Source organism: Prunus persica, chromosome G2 (assembly GCF_000346465.2).
Source record: "Prunus persica cultivar Lovell chromosome G2, Prunus_persica_NCBIv2, whole genome shotgun sequence".
In the NCBI taxonomy this organism is placed as follows: Eukaryota; Viridiplantae; Streptophyta; class Magnoliopsida; order Rosales; family Rosaceae; genus Prunus; species Prunus persica.
The window spans coordinates 23,104,729-23,122,934 of NC_034010.1; the positions used below are offsets into that span (position 1 = coordinate 23,104,729).

Consider the following 18,206-nt stretch of genomic DNA (forward strand, 5'->3'; position numbering starts at 1 on the left):
TTAGAGTTGGCCTCCATCTTCTCCTATACAGATTCTACAGGGACTATATATGCGTTTCCTGCTAGAGGAAATACCTTCTCATTGTACAATACCGCCAACAGTTTTTACCGGAGTAATTATTCCAAGTCATTTCAACAATAAGTGCAGTGAGACATGATTGCTTGGAAAAGGCTCTCCGATAGATGGAAGGATGTCTCTTTCCCCAAGCCTCTGTATCCACTTGTGCATCCTGCTGTTTTGGTGGAAACTTATGAACAAGGGGAATGTGTCGATGATCTTCAAGGGCATGATCGGATTAAATCAAGAAATCAAGGAGAGAGAGAGAGATTTGATTCTCCCTGATTTCTTGTGGTTTAATTATTAGTAAGAGTTCAGAAGTTGTGGTCTTTGCTACTTTTCAGTATGTTCTAAGTTATCAGAATTTCTTCTTTCAGGTGGACAACTTTATTCATGCAGACATGGATCCTGAAAAATATCCCTGTCCAGGTGGCTCAGAGCAAGTCTTCTCAGAAGCGACTCTTCAAATCAAGGCCTCATGTCATTTTCCTTGATTTAGGCATGACTGCTAAACTCTCTAAAAGTGATAGAGTAAATTTAGTGGAATTTTTCAAGGCTGTTGCTCTTCTTCGTGATGGGCTTACTTCTGCTGAGTGCACACTCAGAATATCTAAGCAACACAAGTGCCCAGATCCAAAGGCTTTCATTGAGGTAAAATCGTGAGGCAACTTAAATTTATTACTAGGAATGATTGGGATAAGGTTGTATGATTTGATTTTTCAATAGGAACTTGGAAATTCATTAGTAATTTTATGTTTGTTTATGAAACTCAACTCTCTTGAACCCTAATTCACCTTCAAAGGTTTTGTCTTGTTAGATTTTCCTTAACGGTTCTGGAGATCTGTTGCATTTATCTTGTGTGGTTGTTCCTTATTAAATGACTTGCAAGTTTGATATTTGCCCTTTAAATATACATTCCTCCTTTATGCTAAGATTACGCAAAGAAAGAATTTCATATTAGAATGCTTTTCAATCCAACTTCCCCTGGTAATACTTTCTTGTCTCAAAGCATGAATTTTGTCAAGCACAATTGAAATATGTGATATACGTGTAGTATTCACTCCTTTTTTGGTTTATTCATCAATGTGTGTGTTGTTGTTGTAGACAAATGCAGTTCCTCAATGATATTATGAACTCAGGAAGCTGTTGCTACAAGTTTCCCTCCTTAATCTACATTCTGTATTTGATTTTAGTCTATATTTGGCAAAAGTTTCTAATCTTCTTCTTTTTATAGCAAGGGGAGGCGGCATTCACTTTCTGGGGTACTCCAGAAGGTGATCAGCACATCCTGCCCTTACTGGAGAAATTTAGGCGTCATAGAGTCAATGTTGATGGCAATGTCTCTACTCACTGTCATGGTAGCCACTTTGGTTCTTAAGGTAATTTCTTTTTCCTTTATCTACGGCAACTGAAGCATGGAAATTCTCTTATGAATTTCTGTAATCTTTGCAATATAGGCATGTGCAATTTATAGGAAACTCTTGTCCATGTTGCAGATCAACGTGAATGATTTTTCTTGATGCCTACTTGTACTATTTTTTATGCCACTTTCCTGATGTCTTTTGATCATTTCTTATTCATATCTGTATATATTTTTAGTTGATGAGTATCATTTACATTTATACATGAAATCTATTTCAAGTGTCATGTCGTTTATGGCTCAAAACATCAACCCAGAGCCTTCGATTGCTAAATTTGGAGGAGTCAAAAATTGTTTTTAGCATATTGTAAGAACTCTGAAAGTAACATTTAGTCATGTGTACTCCATCATTGTCTGAAATGAACTGGATTCCCGAAAGCCAGTCACGGAAGATTTCAGAGAACCTTAGCTGCTATTCTGCAATATGAGTTACCTCTCCTTGATCTCTTATACTATATCCAAACTTCGGACTGCTTTGTCCAACTGAAACTGAAACGGATGAGAGGGAGTCAGTCAGGATCATCTCCACACTCTTATACAGGCGTCTATACGTAAACCCACGAGTCTGCAGAGCTTTAAGTTTCTTGCACTTTCTGACTTGTAAATGATGCATTACAATCTAGCCTTAGGGTTGAGATTTGTAAATATATATAGACCAACAAACCCTGTTAGTTTTGCCTTGTCTATTGGATAGAGGATTATGTTTCATCAATGTATATGCTAATGTCACTCCTTGTCATACTTTTGGCTCTTCTGAGTTTTGTTTCTAAATAGATAGTTGACTTTGAGTGCAACATGACTAATTATACGTTTATAAAAAGTCTTGATTTCCAGCCCTCCTGGCCAGGCTTTGCAATCTGCAACTTTATTTGAAAAATCTGGCTACTTTTATGACAACTTAATTTGTCAACTAAGAAGCAACAAAAGGACGAATATGCAATACCAGGGCTCTAATATGCACGAACCAAGCGTAATATTCTAATCCTCTTGATAATATGATAGTAGCAGCTACGGTTATTTTCAATTTCGCATCCTGCAGTTGTCCACTTAACCTCAAGGCATGTGTTTGTCCCTGCATTTTCAATTTTGACAATAAAGACCCTATGTTTGTAAATTTTTTGTAATGTGACTATGCCCTTAAGCTTGCTGTTAAGTGATGATTCGGCATATGTGGAACTCACTTTTTTAATACTTAATTGATTAAAATACTATAATATATATATATAAACCCAATTTAAAAAGGCTAAACTGTTGATTTACCCCCTGAACTTGTACATAACTTTCGATTTATCACCTATTTCTCTTTCTTTTTATTTTTTTTAAAAAAAAAGAAAATTAAGGATCTCAATTATTTTTTAGCCAATTTCCCTTTACCATTAATTTTCCTCACATTCCATCAATTTTTTCGTTAAAAATATCATGTGCCAAGCATGTGAGGCAATTTGGTCATTTTCCACCTTAACAATAATTAAAATTTTGAGAAAAAAAAAGTAAAAAACATAAAATTATAATAATTAAAAAACACAGAAAACCCTTTTCGTACCCCTCAGCCCCCTCCGACGCGGCTCCCTCCCTCCCAGAACTTCTCCACACCCCAACCAACCTGACACCACCCACCCACCCACCTCTTCCTGCTCGTTACACCCACCACAAAAATCACAACCCCACCTTGTAAAAACTCAAAACAAATCAATACCCAACCCACAACAAAGATTGAGAAAAATACAAAGCATTCCCTAACCCACAACATCTCTATTATCTCTGTCATTATTTGTTTATTTTAATCGTTCTTTTCTTAATTTTCAATTATATTTTAAATATATATATATATTTTTAGGGAACTTTGGTTTGTAGTCAATAGGTCGTTCATTTTTTTAAAGACATTTCCTATTGAGGAAGTAATTGTTCCAAATCACTACACTAGTAGATCATTTACACTATTTTAAGCAATTAAGTATAAAAGCAGATAGTTTTCCCCTCATTAATCACATGTGCAAAAACTTGGGTAACCTCAGTAGTATTGAGGTTTGGGATAAATAAAAAATAGTATTGAGGTTGAATTTAAAAAAAAAAAAAAAAAGGGTAATATCCTTTTTGTGACACTTCTTCATTTTTCCAATAGGTGATTACAATAACAAATACGTGATTGGTTAAATAGTGAGAGCAATTGAATAAAAATAATGTAATCAATTTTATAAGAAAATTAAAGCATGGAAACATAAAATCCCAGCAGGTGGTGGTGTGGCCTGTGCCCTAATTCCTTAAAACTACTCTCTACCTGCCATATATCCCAAAAACCAAACTTGCTACTAATACTACTATAGTCTACTACTACTTTCCATTCCTTGTGATTAATTAATTGATGCGTGATTGTTCTTCAACCTTCAAGCGATCCATCAGCTTTTCAAGAGACAGATGCTCCTCCTCATCCTCACGCATCAACTTGATGCGCACATCCTCCCAAGAGGGGGGGAGTTTGGAGATGATTGTATTCACATGAAATTCCTCGTCTATCGCCATTTCTTCACATTTAACCAGTTCTTTGAACCTTGCATTCAGTTCTTCAACTTGCTGCTCCACCATTGGTTCCTCTTCAAGGAAATGATATTCCAGGTAATCTGGAACGCAAGAATTGTGTTCTCCAAACCTCGATTGTAGCTCCTGCCACAGTTGCTTAGCACTTGTTTTCTTCCCCCTCTTTGAGTAATGAAGGAAGAGATCATCAGATAGATGGTTCAAGATTGTATGAAAACACAGGGAGTCATTCTTGTTTCATATCTCTTCAGCAGCCCTTGATATAGCAATTTCTTCAACACTTGCTTCAGTTTTTACCAAAAATCTTGGGCATGGCGCATAGAGCACACGTGTAAGACTATTATCTAGGACGTAGGAATGCATTCTATAACTCCAAATATTGTAGTTCTTCCCATCCAAACGAATATTGTCGACGGCAACAATTACTTCATCATTAGTAGAACATGAACATGACAACACAACAAGAATAGACAAGCCAAAATCATCACAAGCTCTAGATTTCAGATTCGGTACCTACAAAATCTATTAGGGGGTGAGCGAAACCACAGCTCAGTAGGGACATAAACCTTTTCACGGTAAATTGATATAATTAAATTAAGTGACAAATAATTACGCAGCCAAATTTCACATTATTAATAACAGTGCATGAATGCTCTTCATCTAATCCTGTTAATTCATATAACTAGACAAGCAGACCTGCACGTCCCATACCATGCTTATACCACTTGGTCCCGAATGCCCATTTATATGAACTAACACCCATTTCAATCATCCCATAATTTCCCTTTTGTTAGTCATCTTGTCTAACTCCCTTTCGTCAGTCCCGAATCACCCAATAGAAATCATGTGCACTGTGGGATCCCTGAGACCTGGTACTTGCCAAGAGTTAGACTCAACTACACAAAAGACCATTCCCATTACCCTTTTTTTTTCCACCATTATTTTCTCAACCCAAGAACTCCAAGTAATTTCCATGACATTATATAGTTCTTTTGTTCACATATCTCATAAAAATAATGTAATCATTTAAATATCACCAATGTACATATCATCATGCCCACATTGTTCAAACAGTTAAGATTACATAAACACCCAATACAAGGAACGTAAATCAAACAGTACCAGTCATAACATAATGCTCACGAAATTTAATTAGATCAATCTCTACAAAAAGGTCCCCAAGAAACCCTCTACCTTGATTCTAATGTAAGATAACTCTACAATCCAACACCTTGAGTTCCTCGAAAGTCTGTCTTGTTCTACCAACACTAAATATTTTTCCTCTTCTTTCTTCTTTTTATCACTTTCTTGTTCTAACATGCACTACCATGTATGTCGTTCAAACAATCAAAGCAAATGGTTCCTATTTATAGTAGTTAAAAGGCGGCAACTAGTTGATTTTAATTGGTGAAGGGATATGTGGCTTAACATATAAAACTTTTGCTCCAAGTTTCACCAGCTCATGCTTACAAAAGGATTAGTCATCATAAATAATGACACTTGTAAGGCAAAGTGAAATAGTAAATTGCAAACAATAAAAATTTAGCTTAAATGATTTGCACGTCAAAAACCAAGTAAGGAAAAACTGCCACATGTTATCTAAACATTCAACTCTATCTAAAATCCATTCCTCCTAGTCTTTTAGATTTTTACCAAAAAACATTATCATGCAAGAGGTGTTGTAAATGGAATAGGATTAGTGAACGACACATGAATAACAAACCAAATAAACTAAATATTATCATAAACATAGAAATATATAAGTATTATTATAATAGTACAGTCCTGATCTCTTGGACCCTGTAGTCCAAGAGATTTGTGGTCACTCACCGTTGGATGTAAATTCAACGGTTCACTCACTCTTGCACTCTTTTTTAAAAACTTTTTTGAACCATTGGATTAATATCCAACGGTGGGTGACCACAATCTCTTGAACTCCTGTGGTCCAAGAGATCGGGACTGTATAATAGTATTCATAATAATTAGTATAAAAGTATAACAACAATATTTACATATATGTACCAAGATAATTACACATATAAATATAACCAATATATATTTATATATATTTTAAAATACGGGTCTTCACATCTATAGCCTTTTATAAAAATAAAAAAATAAAAAAGGGGGTAAATCTTGAGATTTTCACTTTTTGACAGTTATTATTCTTTTATCCAATATCTGTTATTCAGTAGGTGATTACAAATATATGTTATTATTAAAATAAATAGTCAGAACAATTGAATATAAAAAGAGTAATCAATTTTAAAATAAAACATGTCCAAGCTAAAAAAAACTACTAGTTTCCTTTCCTTCCTTTTGATTAGTTAATTCAACCTTCAAGAGAGATCTATATCACTCATTAACAAGGAATTCCTCATATGTCGGCCATTTTGTGAAAAGAAAGCAGATCTTTGAACCTTGAATTCATTTCTTCAACTTGCTTCACCATCGGTTTTTCTTCGAGCAAATGACATTCCATGTCCTTTCGAACCCGAGATTTGCGTCCTCCAAACCTCGAATTTAGCTCACGCCACAGTCGCTTAGCAATTGTTTTCTTACTCCTCTTTGAGTAATGAAGGGAGAGATCATTATCAGATGGATGGTTCAAGATTGTATGAAAACGCAAGGAGTCATCATTGTTCCATATCTCTTTGTTGTTTTTGATGTTGTGAAACTGTGGGTTGTCCAAGTTCAGATTCTTTTGAATATCAAGACGGATCTGTAAGAACTCTAGTTGAGCTTGCATCTATTTAGAAGTCTTAGATAACCAAGAATACAAGGAAAACAAGAACTCAACTAGCCGGTTATTACTTGTATATAAAGATAAGTTCTATATCAAGATGGAATGCCTATTATATTAGGTTTTGGATACAAGAGGTGATAAGGATAGACTTTGAGGATTCCTTTATGGGCAAGGAACTGAGAGATCTTCACCGTATAAAAGCTAGGGTTCGGTTCCCCGGACATGAATTGCTGTTATGGCTTCTATATACTGATTTGAGTGTCCAAATGAATTGTAATTTCCTAAAGGCAAAGACAAAGTCACTAACTAGTGCACTTCAATAAACAACTCACATAGAACGGAACTAAAAAAGAGAGTAACCAAACATAGGAATAAGGGTTTCACCTTCGTCTCCTCCTTCCATCTCCATACTTTAAATTTTAGAAATTCCAGTCATGTTGTTTGCTAATTTGTTTGTCTTTGATAAAATAAACTAAAAACTGTAATAATTTCTTACATGGAATAAAAACAAAAACAAAAACCTCCGATGTGTTCATAGGCAAACGTACTCTTCTTCAACCCTCAAACTATCCATCAACACTTCTAAAGTCAACGGCTTCTCCTTCCCCGTCAATGACTTGATGTTTGAGTACTTCCAAGAGGCAGGGAGCTTGGCTAAGATGGCAGAGACATGAAATTTCTCACTCAACGTCATTCCAGAAGCCACAACGTCATCGAAAATGCGATTGAATTCTTGAACTTGCTCCACAACTGTCTTCTCATCAACCATCTGAAATTCCATGTACTTTCTAACCAGAGATCTCTTTGTTCCGAACATTAATTTTAGATCGTCCCACAGTTGTTTAGCAGTTGTAGTTTTCTTTCTCTTTGCGTAACGATGGAGGAGATCATCACATAGATAGTTCAAGATGGTGCGAAGGCACATAAAGTCATCCTTGATCCATTTCTCTTCAGCAGCCTTCGATTCAGCAATTTCTTCAGTAGTTGCTTCAGATCCTAGCATAATGCCAGGGCATGGCTCATAGAGTACATATTCAACTTTTAATTCCTTGAGGAAAAACTCCATTCGCCGTGCCCAGATCGTGTAGTTCTTCCCATCAAGACGAACGGGGTCAATGGGAACAAGTTCTTGAGGAGCAAGACCAGTCACTGTTGAATTAGACATGCCATCTTCGGTTTGCTCATTGTCATGCTCAGATCTCAACTTTGACTCAATCTTGGCGACCTCATGTATGTCTTGGGTCCATGGGCCCTCTCTTTGAAGGCTTTCCAAATTACTGAAAACATAGCATCAATACAAATCACTTGAAATTAATCCAACCAATGCTCATTTAACTGTTAGAAAGTATAAGAGAGAAGGCCAACCAAACAACTTATTAATGTCTTGAACACACTCAGGTCATATGGGAATGCATATACAGGGAAAGAGATCATTAAATAAAATTAAACAGTAATTCATACACATTTCTAACCTAAACCAGGGCCAGGAGTCAGTAAATTGCCATGAGAAAATAATAAGATCAATAAATAAGATAAATTGGTGTATGGTACCATAAGCAGAAACCAGCTTTCCATCTCTTCCTTCAAATTTTTCTTCAAATTCCGCCAACAATGTCATTCTCTTCTTTGGTATTGGTACCTAATAAAACAAAAGAATTAATTTAGATCAGAAGCCCACAAATTTATACACCAAAAAGTTCTGGAATTCGTATATAATTTCTATTAATATAATCCCATAAAAATCTAAGTTTCTCTTGTTTTTGCCTGCAATTGTTCATCCATCAAACAGAATCCAGAGCCGAGGGCTTTAGAAACCTAACAAAGTACTTATTTTTATTGCTTAAAAAAGAAGAAGAAAACCTAATTGTGTAACTCACTAAACACTCATACAAAGAAACCTATATATTATTGAAGAATTCAATTTTCTTTCCGTTTCCTACACTTTCTAAGTAACCAAACGTAGAAATTAGGTTTTCACCTTCGTCTCCTTCAGCCCTTCTCCACCATTCCGGCCCATAGCAGACGGATCGATTACGAGTCGCTCGGAGTCCATGTCTCCGACTGTTTTTATGCTTTGAAAAGTCTGAAACTATTATACTCTTTTATTTATTATATTCTAAAGGTTGGTGATATTCAAATTCTACTTTCAAGTTTTCATTAATTTCTAAAGGTTGGTGGTATTTTAGTCAAATTCTACTTCAGTCCCTATAATTTAAATTCTGAACATGTCGTTTGTTAAATTTAATCCAAACTAGCCGAGCGTGTGCCAATTGGTTTTATTTTATTTTTTAATTTTATTTTTAGTATTAAGAAAAGATAACATGGGTAGTTATGTTTCATAAAGTATGACTTATTATCTGATTTTGTTTTTATTTTTAATTTTTTAATATAAAAATGTGAATTTGCCATATTATCTTCATTTAATTAATAATTTCAATTCTTAATGTTTGAATTAACCAATGACAATTTCTAGTATTTTGAATGTTTCATCATTTTCTACCTTTTGCTTTATATATAGATTACAAATCTCACCAATTTTATAGACACAAATTTGATGTGAATGTGGCAACGTGCTATTTTCTTGTAGACCATGTCAAATCTAAATGTAAGCTACATGCGTCAAATGCCTATTTCTAAAGCTTGGTTCGTGTAGATTGGTCACTTGGAAAACTTCAAACTGTGAATCAGATCGAATCAGCCAATTCGGTCTGGTTTGACACCAAAATTAAATAAAGAGATAATAAAAAGTCAAACCAAACCAACTCAATCGATTTGGTTTGGCCTGATTGCCAATTTTTCGAGTTTTCGGTTTGATATTTTCTTTGTCTTCTATGTTCTTTGTATTTAAAATGAATCATATTCTATAACCATAAAAATGAGAAATACGGAATATTAAAATGGCTAGTTTTGTTGGTTGTCTTCATATTTCTCTTGGATTTGATTTAATATCTTCTTGAGTTTGATTTAATTTATTTTCTATTTGTGGGTTTGATTTAATTTGTTTTGTGATTTCTGCAATTTGATTATGGGTTTGATATTGCAAAAGCGTAGAAGAAGAATGGAGAAAAGGGGATTTGACGGGGAAAGGAGGAAGATTGGCGTGAGTTTGTTGCAGATAATAAGATGTTAGTTGCAGATATAAGGAAGCAGAAGTGATTGGTTATCTTTGGAATTAAGCAAACACAGGAAATAGAGGAAGAGCAAAGGTGCAGGTAGGGGCGATGGAAGGGGAGACTGAGATGGAAAAGTTACAATAATAAGGTGCAAAAGTGGGAGACTTTGTCTAATACAATTATATTGACGTATACTAATTAAAATTCGTTATATTAATCAAATAATTAAATTTTACTTAAATACATCGATGCTAAATGCAAATGCTCAAAATCTCATTCGTATTTGGTTTGAGGGTTGGTCAAGGGCCTACAGCACAGTTGAGAAAATAGGAACCTAAAAATAATCAAATATGAAAGTGATTAGATGCCACCAGACTCCACAAGATGGACCTACTGAAAATGAATTGAATATGATTCTCCTCTCTATGAAAAAATAATAACATCCCACCAATAAACTTAGCATAAAAAGGAAGAGGGGAATCTATTCCCATATTCCAATTCCAACTCCAATTTCCAATTTCCAGCTTCCAAAACTCCATTGTCTCTCTCTCTCTCTCTCTCTCTCTCTCTCTCACTGAGACTAATATTCAATCAATCCGAGCCGTCCAAACAACTTGATCCAACGATGGAGAGCAACAACTGCATGTCCGTGCTGTCGTGTGTGGGCACCAACGTCGCCTCAGCCTTCTTCGCCTCACTGGAACGCTGCTCCTGCATCAACCTCAACACCACCGATTTCGACGACGACAATCACGCCATCAACGACGACGACGGCCGCCCTCTTTTCCTCACCTCCTCCAGGCCCACAGCGGCCCACCAAGCCCAGCCCATCATCGACCCCAATCAGCCCATCAACAAGCCCGCCGCCGCCGCCACCCACCACCTCAACAACGGCGTTTCAGCTTGATTGGCTGCTGCAGTCCACACGCAGCCTCCGCTCACGGTGATTTTACCATACACTCAACTCAACTCAAGAAGAAGATAGAAATTTCACTGCTTTTTAGCTTTATGTTTAGCTTGTGTATTGTATGGTCTTGGTTTGTATCTGTAATTTGTGTCCATGCGCGTTGAAATTGTAATTGGATTTCGTAGGCCACTTTTTGCTTGTGAAATGAATTGGGAATTTTGTAAATTCTGTTGATAGAGTTCGAAAAGGGGGAAGTTTTGCTTTCGTGTCAACGTACAACCTTCACTGCGTAGCGTACAACTACCTTATGCATGTAGATGTAGTGCTCCAACATTTCTTGTTATACTTTAATTGTAGTTTTAAAGTGCTCATTATCTTTCTGAAACTCTGTTTGATAATTTGATTCATATGCAGTCATTGGATGCTACATTTCTGCTAAAATCAGTGTTTTTTTTCTTTTGATGCTAAAATTTCAGTTATGGTTTCGCTGTAACGTATAGTTTGGTGAGACTAGGCAAGAACCAACCTCGTGCAGTCAATGCCAATTGTCCAAGTCCTGGTATTGGTTTACGTCACTTTAGCTTGAAAATGGCATTGACAACTCACTTTCACTCACACAGCAGTCGGTGGATTTTGTTCAATAGTGTACTCAATTGTTTAATGCTTCTTGAAGCCTCTGGTGTTTGGAGTTACCCTGCTACTTGGTATACTCTAGGCATGTAGAAAGGAAAGAAAATCTTACTGGTCACCTGCATTTGGATGAAGAATTTGTGTTTTTTCATTGTTTGAATTGATAAAAATCATACTGAATTTCCTTTGTGTTATAATTGGTTGCTTCTGAGTTTATCGAAGCGTTATCGTCTAGCTTGGACCTTGGGAAGTTTTGGCATTTGTCTTAGTGGTTTCTTATGTTTCTGGTCATTTAAACCAAGCATTTGCATCACAAGCTAAACATCTCATGGATGTATATAATATATGTGCATTGTAATTGACACTCTTTGTGAGTGGTTGGATGCTGCTCTCATTTTATGAAAGGGAATCTATATTAGGGTAGTGTGTACTTCCTTTGGGTGATCAGTGTTTAGGTCTTGTTCATTTTGAAGACTATAGTTGATTAGCTAGCATTTAGAGACTAGAAGACCAGAGGAGAGCACTTTTCCATGTTGTTGAATGTGCACATTACTGACAGATAAATGGCTGACTAGGGTTCTTTAATTCTTTCTTTCTTCCTTTCTTCTTTTCCCTCCACCTATGTGAGGACATATTATAAGGATGCATCGTATGTATCGAAATTCGAAGTTTTTTTCCAAAGTAATGATGTGTGATGTGTGATGTGTCACAACATACGACAAAATTGATTGTCGATTAGAATTACCAGTCTGATGTGGTGGTGTCTGCTTCTGTAACTAGAAGATACTGCATCAATGGTCTTCACTTTTCCGTTAACGCAAGATCTTCACCGCAATGTACGACAAACCTGTTTAAACTTTTTGAATGTTGTCATTGTTTCCTTAGAAGCCACATTGAAATCTTTGTGAGAGATACCTTTAGTAGTATTTGATCTGTTTTCTTACACATTTTAGTCTTCACAATTTCACTTCGGTATTCAAATAAAAATATTACCAGATACAGTAAGAATTTACTCTGTTCCCAAACCAATCAAATCAGATATCATTGAACAACAAATCCTGCTCAAGCATCAACATCCAAAACATAAATAGGAAGGGAATCAGATCTCAGGAGTACCAAAACAATCATATAAGGAAGTCCACCTGTGTCAAGTTGTCTGCAAAATCGCTGCTCTCAGAAGCATGATTTGATGGTCTGGTTGAAAAAAAAAAAGATGCTGCATTAGAAACTGGCATGTTTGGTTGGGGATAATTACTTAACCATCATATTGTCAAGAAAGAACCATTCACAAAGAACATTGAAAGAAGAACAGGGGAAAGAAAAATTAAGCAGCATGGATATGCAGAATCTCCACATCATGGCACTTTTGTAAAGCATGGATGGGTAAAATTTGCATCCAGCCCATCAACGACATTACTTTGCTTCATAGACTTATTTGCAGGTAGCTCAAAGGCAACAAAATGAAATACGTTCATCAAAATTTGCTCAGTCCAAAATTCGAATCACTTATCTTCGTCTCTCCAGCAAATCAGCATCAAGATGCAACGATGGATTATATACAGCCTCGCTCGCTGCTCCTTCAAGACTCTACCTCTTGGAACCGGAGCCTTGCATCCTGTCCGCGAAGAAAAAGGCAGCCACCCCATCCCTGTGAGTTTCTCCCCTCTTGTTACCTCCACAAAAGATGATAGAACTATCAAAAAAACACCTAAACGCCTTTGGATTGTTCTTACTTTACTGATAATAAAACGCCCCTCTCTCTCCCTCTCTCTCTCTCTCTCTCTCTCTCTCTCTCTCTCTCTCTCTCTCTCTCTGTCTCTCTCTAGAAGTGGATAGTGTGAGGGTTACAGAAAGTTTGTTACAAATTTTTGTCTTTCAGTGCAGAGTGTTCCTGTAAATTTGTTGCAAGTCTGAGACTTGGAGCATGTGGCTTCCCTAGGGAGCTCCGCAAGGAGCCAAAAACCAATTTTCTGGATTCAACCAGTTCATCAGCACTGGCATTTCCATTAATAGCTTTTAGTTTCAGTCTATTAATTATATGATTTTTGAAGCCACCCAGAAGAGTTGGAGATTCTTCTTCTCTGTGCAAACTTATGCAGAAGATTTGTGCTTTTGAATTATGTGAGAAGCTGAAATATAAGATATGGAAAGGAAGCTTGTCAATAGAAATGTGCATGCTCAAGTTACTACATGAAACCTGGCACCATCACCCCCAGTAATGCTGCGTAGGTTTGAAGCTATCGTGGCATGCATTGGACACAATTATGGTTTGCTCAATTTTTGTCGTTTGTTTATTTTATTTTTAAAAAAAAATTAATTTTAATTTTTTCTGTTTTTCTCAGAATGCCTTTTTTGTTCATCTGCAGCTTCTATAGAACACAATCCCTTTCAACTATTGATTCAGTACGGGCAAATACTAATTTCAGTTGGGAAGATTAATATAGAGGGTGGTCCTAAAATTTAACAAAATATTTTGAGGCTAGAACATGATATGCTAAAATCTTCAAATCTATAGAGATGTGGTTTGTACCCTTGACCAACAAATATTGACATGGGTTAAATGCAATGTTTTTTTTTAATATAAGCAGTATTCTAAACCACTAGGGGAGGGGAATTCTCACACACACACTACTAATGTGTCATGGCGGTTCTAACATGAGACTACTGGGTGCATGTCAATGCCCATTTCCACTAAGCTAGACCTCATTAACATACATTTGTTTGTTTAATCAGTATGGTGCAAATTCTAAATTTTGGTAATGATCCAATTACATGCGCAATGATCGATTTTAACATTCTTTTACAACAATGTTAGAAAGTAACTCATTATGCTGAACTCTAGTAATTAAATCCCCTACCTATGATATAGTAATTACAACATGGGAATTTGTCCCACCAAATGATATTTAATCAAAATCATAAATGGTAAAATGTTGAGTTATAATTTAGCATAATCGAAGTTGAGACCTCTTCCGACATTGTGAAGAGCTAGCTCTCGATCCATGAAGTTTACAATCTGATATGAAAGAGCAAAACACAAGCCACATTGTAATGAAAATCCAAAACGGCTAGTTTGCAATCTGATGCAGATCCATACCATATGTTTGAAAAAACGTACCAGAAATAAAATAATGATCCCAAAAGTTAATATATCCATAAAGCTTTGGGAATAAAATCTTTGCCTTAGTGTCTTCAAGTTTCTAACAAAGGTGGGGTTGGGGTGTGAAGGCGTGCAGCCACTATGCTTATGATTGAGTAGAAGAGCCTGTCCATCAAAAGCACAGCAAGCAATCCCATCCATTGCTCACCTTTTTTACTCTATTTGCCTAATGTCTCATACACTAAGTTTACAGATACATAAAATACACAAATTACTGACTCTACCATTAGAAATGGTAGCTGTATATGTTTACTCTGAGCAATGCTAGCTGCAATGCCATGAACCAAAGTACTGAATTAAAGCATGTAGAGGCAGAGCCAGCTGAACCCTTTGTTTGAAAGCTTTCCCTAAAGCACATTAACTTTTACAAGTTACAATTGGAGAGTGCAAAAGGTCATTCAGAGAGAAATTAAGAAAGTTTCTGATGGAGTGAAATGATGGATTCTAAACCCAGAGAACAGGGCAGGGGAGCTGTTCAGGTATTGGTATCTAGCCAGTAGCAGGTGTGTCTATTTTTCTCAGTCAAATGACATGATTTCATGACAAAGAAGCTACTGAGAGAAAAGAAAAGTAAAATCTCTTTTGGGTTGAGAAAGAAAGAGGTTTAAACCATTCCCCACATTGGGTCACATTGAATAATCACACACCCCCAACAACTTATTATCACCAATGCATGTTAGAGGTATCATGAAAGCTGACAAACATGATACACCTACAAGAACCCTGCTTTTTCCTTCTTCTTTTTTTCTCTCTTCCAATCAAAAAATATGTACTACAAAAAAAGGAAAAAAGGAAAAAAGCAGAAAACAGAAAGAATATATATATATATATATATATATAAATAGTATTTTGGATTCACTCTATTAAGCACCCCTTCCACCACCCCCATCTAACCACCAAGTTCAAACTCTGTGTGCGAGTGAGTGTCTGTGTAAATGGCAAACTTGCCCACCTCATTTACAATAGTTCTAAGCTTTTTGTTCATCTATGGTTACAATTACAATGTGCATGTTATGGCACAATGGCCTAGTGGAGGATCAACCAGGTTCTATGATTTCAAGGTCTCTTTTAACATACTTCTTTTATGTGTTTTTCTTTTTCTGTTGATTTCTCCTGATTTTTCTGGTTAATGAAGGTCAATTTGATGCCAATTTTTAGGTACAAACCAAAAGAGTTACCAAACTGTGCAGCACCAAGGACATGGTGACCATCAATGGGAAGTTCCCAGGGCCATCTGTTTATGCTCAAGAAGATGATAGAATCATTGTCAATGTAACTAATGAGACACCTTTCAATATCACAATTCACTGGTAAACCAATGAGCTTATATATTTGTTCATAAGTTGATTGCTTATTTCTTACTAATTATTTCTTTTCTTCTTATTTTTCAAATCAAGGCATGGTGTCAGACAAAAGCTATCATGCTGGTTTGATGGACCTTCATACATAACCCAATGTCCAATTCAAGCTGGCCAGAGTTTTACATATGAATTTACAATGGTGAAGCAGAAAGGCACCTTCTTTTGGCATGCTCATGTTTCCTGGCTAAGGGCAACTGTTTATGGTGCCCTTATTGTGTATCCAAAAGCTGGGGTTCCTTACCCATTCAAAGCCCCTTATGAAGAGCACACCTTAATACTAGGTACTTAACATATATATATATATATATATATATATATATGATTTTCATCTGGGGAAGTGATAATCTTTTGAAAAGTAATTGTAGGGTTCTGAGTGATGTTTACAAATTAATTATGTTATGGAAGTTTGGATTAATTTTGATTACTTAGACAATTGTATTAGGGGAGTATTGGCTGCAGGATGTTGTACAACTTGAAAGAGCCACTGCAGCAAGTGGAGGACCACCTACACCAACAAACGCCTATACAATCAATGGCCATCCAGGGCCAAACTACAACTGCTCCAACAATGGTAATATAGAAAATCTAAAACAATGTTATATGAATTTACCACGTTTTTCCTAGACGTGAAACTTTTTAATGGCCAACAATGTGATTAGTAAATGTAGTACGGATAGTTCATTAGTCTCGTTGCTTTTGTTGTCATTAATTGTTTTGCTTGTTTACTATGTGATGTTGTGATTGTTTCAGATGTGTATCAGATTGATGTGGTCTCAGGGAAGACATACTTGCTAAGGCTAATACATGCAGGCTTAAACATGGAGAACTTCTTTGCCATTGCTAATCACAGATTGACAATTGTGGAAGCTGATGCAGAGTATACAAAGCCATTCACCACAGACCGTGTGATGCTTGGACCAGGCCAGACCATGAGTGTCTTAGTCACAGCTGAACAGTCTCCAGGAAAATACTCCATGGCCATGGGACCTTACATGTCAGCCAAGGGTGTCAAATTCCAAAACATTTCATCCATTGCTTATTTCCAATACTCTGGTGCTGTCCCTAATAGCCTATCTTTACCTGCTAAACTGCCCTGCTTCAACGATAATCTAGCCGTTAAGACGGTCATGGATGGATTAAGGAGCCTAAACCCTGTTAATGTTTCAAGACAGATTGACACTGACCTTTTTGTCACCATTGGATTGAATGTTCAAAAGTGTCACTCCAAGACACCAAAACAAAATTGCCAAGGCCTTAATAATGGGGTTATGGCAGCATCAATGAACAATATAAGTTTTGTTAAGCCAAAAATTTCACTTTTGGAAGCTTATTATAAGAAGATTAATGGCTCTTTCACAGAGGACTTCCCTGGGGTACCCCTTAAGTTCTATGACTTTGTCAATGGGGCACCTAATAATGTTCCTAACAATACACAGGCATTGAATGGGACTAAGGCCTTGGTCCTTGAATATGGTGCTAGAGTGCAACTCATCATGCAGGACACTGGAACAGTCACAACTGAGAACCACCCAATTCATCTTCATGGCTATAGCTTCTATGTTGTTGGGTATGGCACTGGGAACTACAACCCGAAAACTGCAAACTTCAACTTGGTGGATCCACCTTACATGAACACAATTGGAGTCCCTGTGGGTGGATGGGCTGCTATACGTTTTGTTGCCGACAATCCTGGTAAGTGTTGTATTTCTATATTAATACTAATGGGTTAATGCTATTGTCAGTCGTGTGTGTGGGCACGTGAAGCTGTCATATTTGTTGATCTATTGGGAGAACAGATGTGCTAGCATCACATGTCCACACACAACTAACTCTAAGGAGGAAATGGCATCACCAAATTTATTAGTGACAAATTTTTATTAATTGCAGGGGTTTGGTTTATGCATTGTCACCTTGACGTACACCAGTCTTGGGGATTAGGCACAGTTCTTGTTGTGAAGAATGGAAAAGGAGACCTTGAGATCCTTCCTCACCCTCCTGCAGACTTGCCTCAGTGCTAGAGTGCCTTTGGATTTTGATAGCTGACATAGAAAGATTGTTGTAAGTTAAGTTGTAACCTTTTGTTTCCAGTCGAGGATTTTTTGGTCCATTTCTTTCTTTAAAACTTGAAATTGGGGTGGGGTTGTAAACGAGAGCATAATCAAATTTAAAAGGGGATTTTATTTTTTATGATTTTAATAGAAAGGCAATTTTTATTTTTCTTCATTTGTTTGGAATCTCCTAACGTAACTATTCATGTTTTGTTGGTGTTCCTAACTT

At 36.5% G+C, this 18,206-nt stretch overlaps 2 protein-coding genes across 2 annotated transcripts; one reads left to right on the plus strand and one right to left on the minus strand.

Annotated features, from left to right (window-relative positions):
• On the minus strand, positions 3,833-8,811 carry LOC18787158. Its single transcript, XM_007219632.2, has 4 exons — positions 8,737-8,811; positions 8,231-8,397; positions 7,443-8,035; positions 3,833-3,987 (listed from the first exon to the last, which is right to left on the minus strand). Exons 1-4 carry the CDS (start codon positions 8,809-8,811, stop codon positions 3,833-3,835), a joined length of 990 nt encoding a protein of 329 aa, XP_007219694.2.
• LOC18785133 (laccase-6) lies at positions 15,147-18,152 on the plus strand. Its single transcript, XM_007220647.2, has 6 exons — positions 15,147-15,629; positions 15,727-15,878; positions 15,966-16,210; positions 16,372-16,500; positions 16,680-17,621; positions 17,817-18,152. The coding sequence occupies exons 1-6, from the start codon at positions 15,504-15,506 to the stop codon at positions 17,945-17,947; spliced, it is 1,725 nt and encodes a 574-aa protein (XP_007220709.1). The 5' UTR covers positions 15,147-15,503; the 3' UTR covers positions 17,948-18,152.

Bases quoted from the DNA above. Each gene is read 5' to 3' on its own strand.
- LOC18787158 (XM_007219632.2), bottom strand. From the start codon at position 8,811: ATGGACTCCGAGCGACTCGTAATCGATCCGTCTGCTATGGGCCGGAAT. The intron at 8,036-8,230 runs GTTAGAAATGTG...CTATGTTTTCAG, and splicing joins GACTCCTGGCCCTGGTTTAG to TAATTTGGAAAGCCTTCAAA. The intron at 3,988-7,442 runs GTGAGAAATTTC...AAATGGCGATAG, and splicing joins GGCTTCTGGAATGACGTTGA to ACGAGGAATTTCATGTGAAT.
- LOC18785133 (XM_007220647.2), top strand. From the start codon at position 15,504: ATGGCAAACTTGCCCACCTCATTTACAATAGTTCTAAGCTTTTTGTTC. The intron at 15,879-15,965 runs GTAAACCAATGA...TTTCAAATCAAG, and splicing joins TTCAATATCACAATTCACTG to GCATGGTGTCAGACAAAAGC. The intron at 16,211-16,371 runs GTACTTAACATA...CAATTGTATTAG, and splicing joins AGAGCACACCTTAATACTAG to GGGAGTATTGGCTGCAGGAT.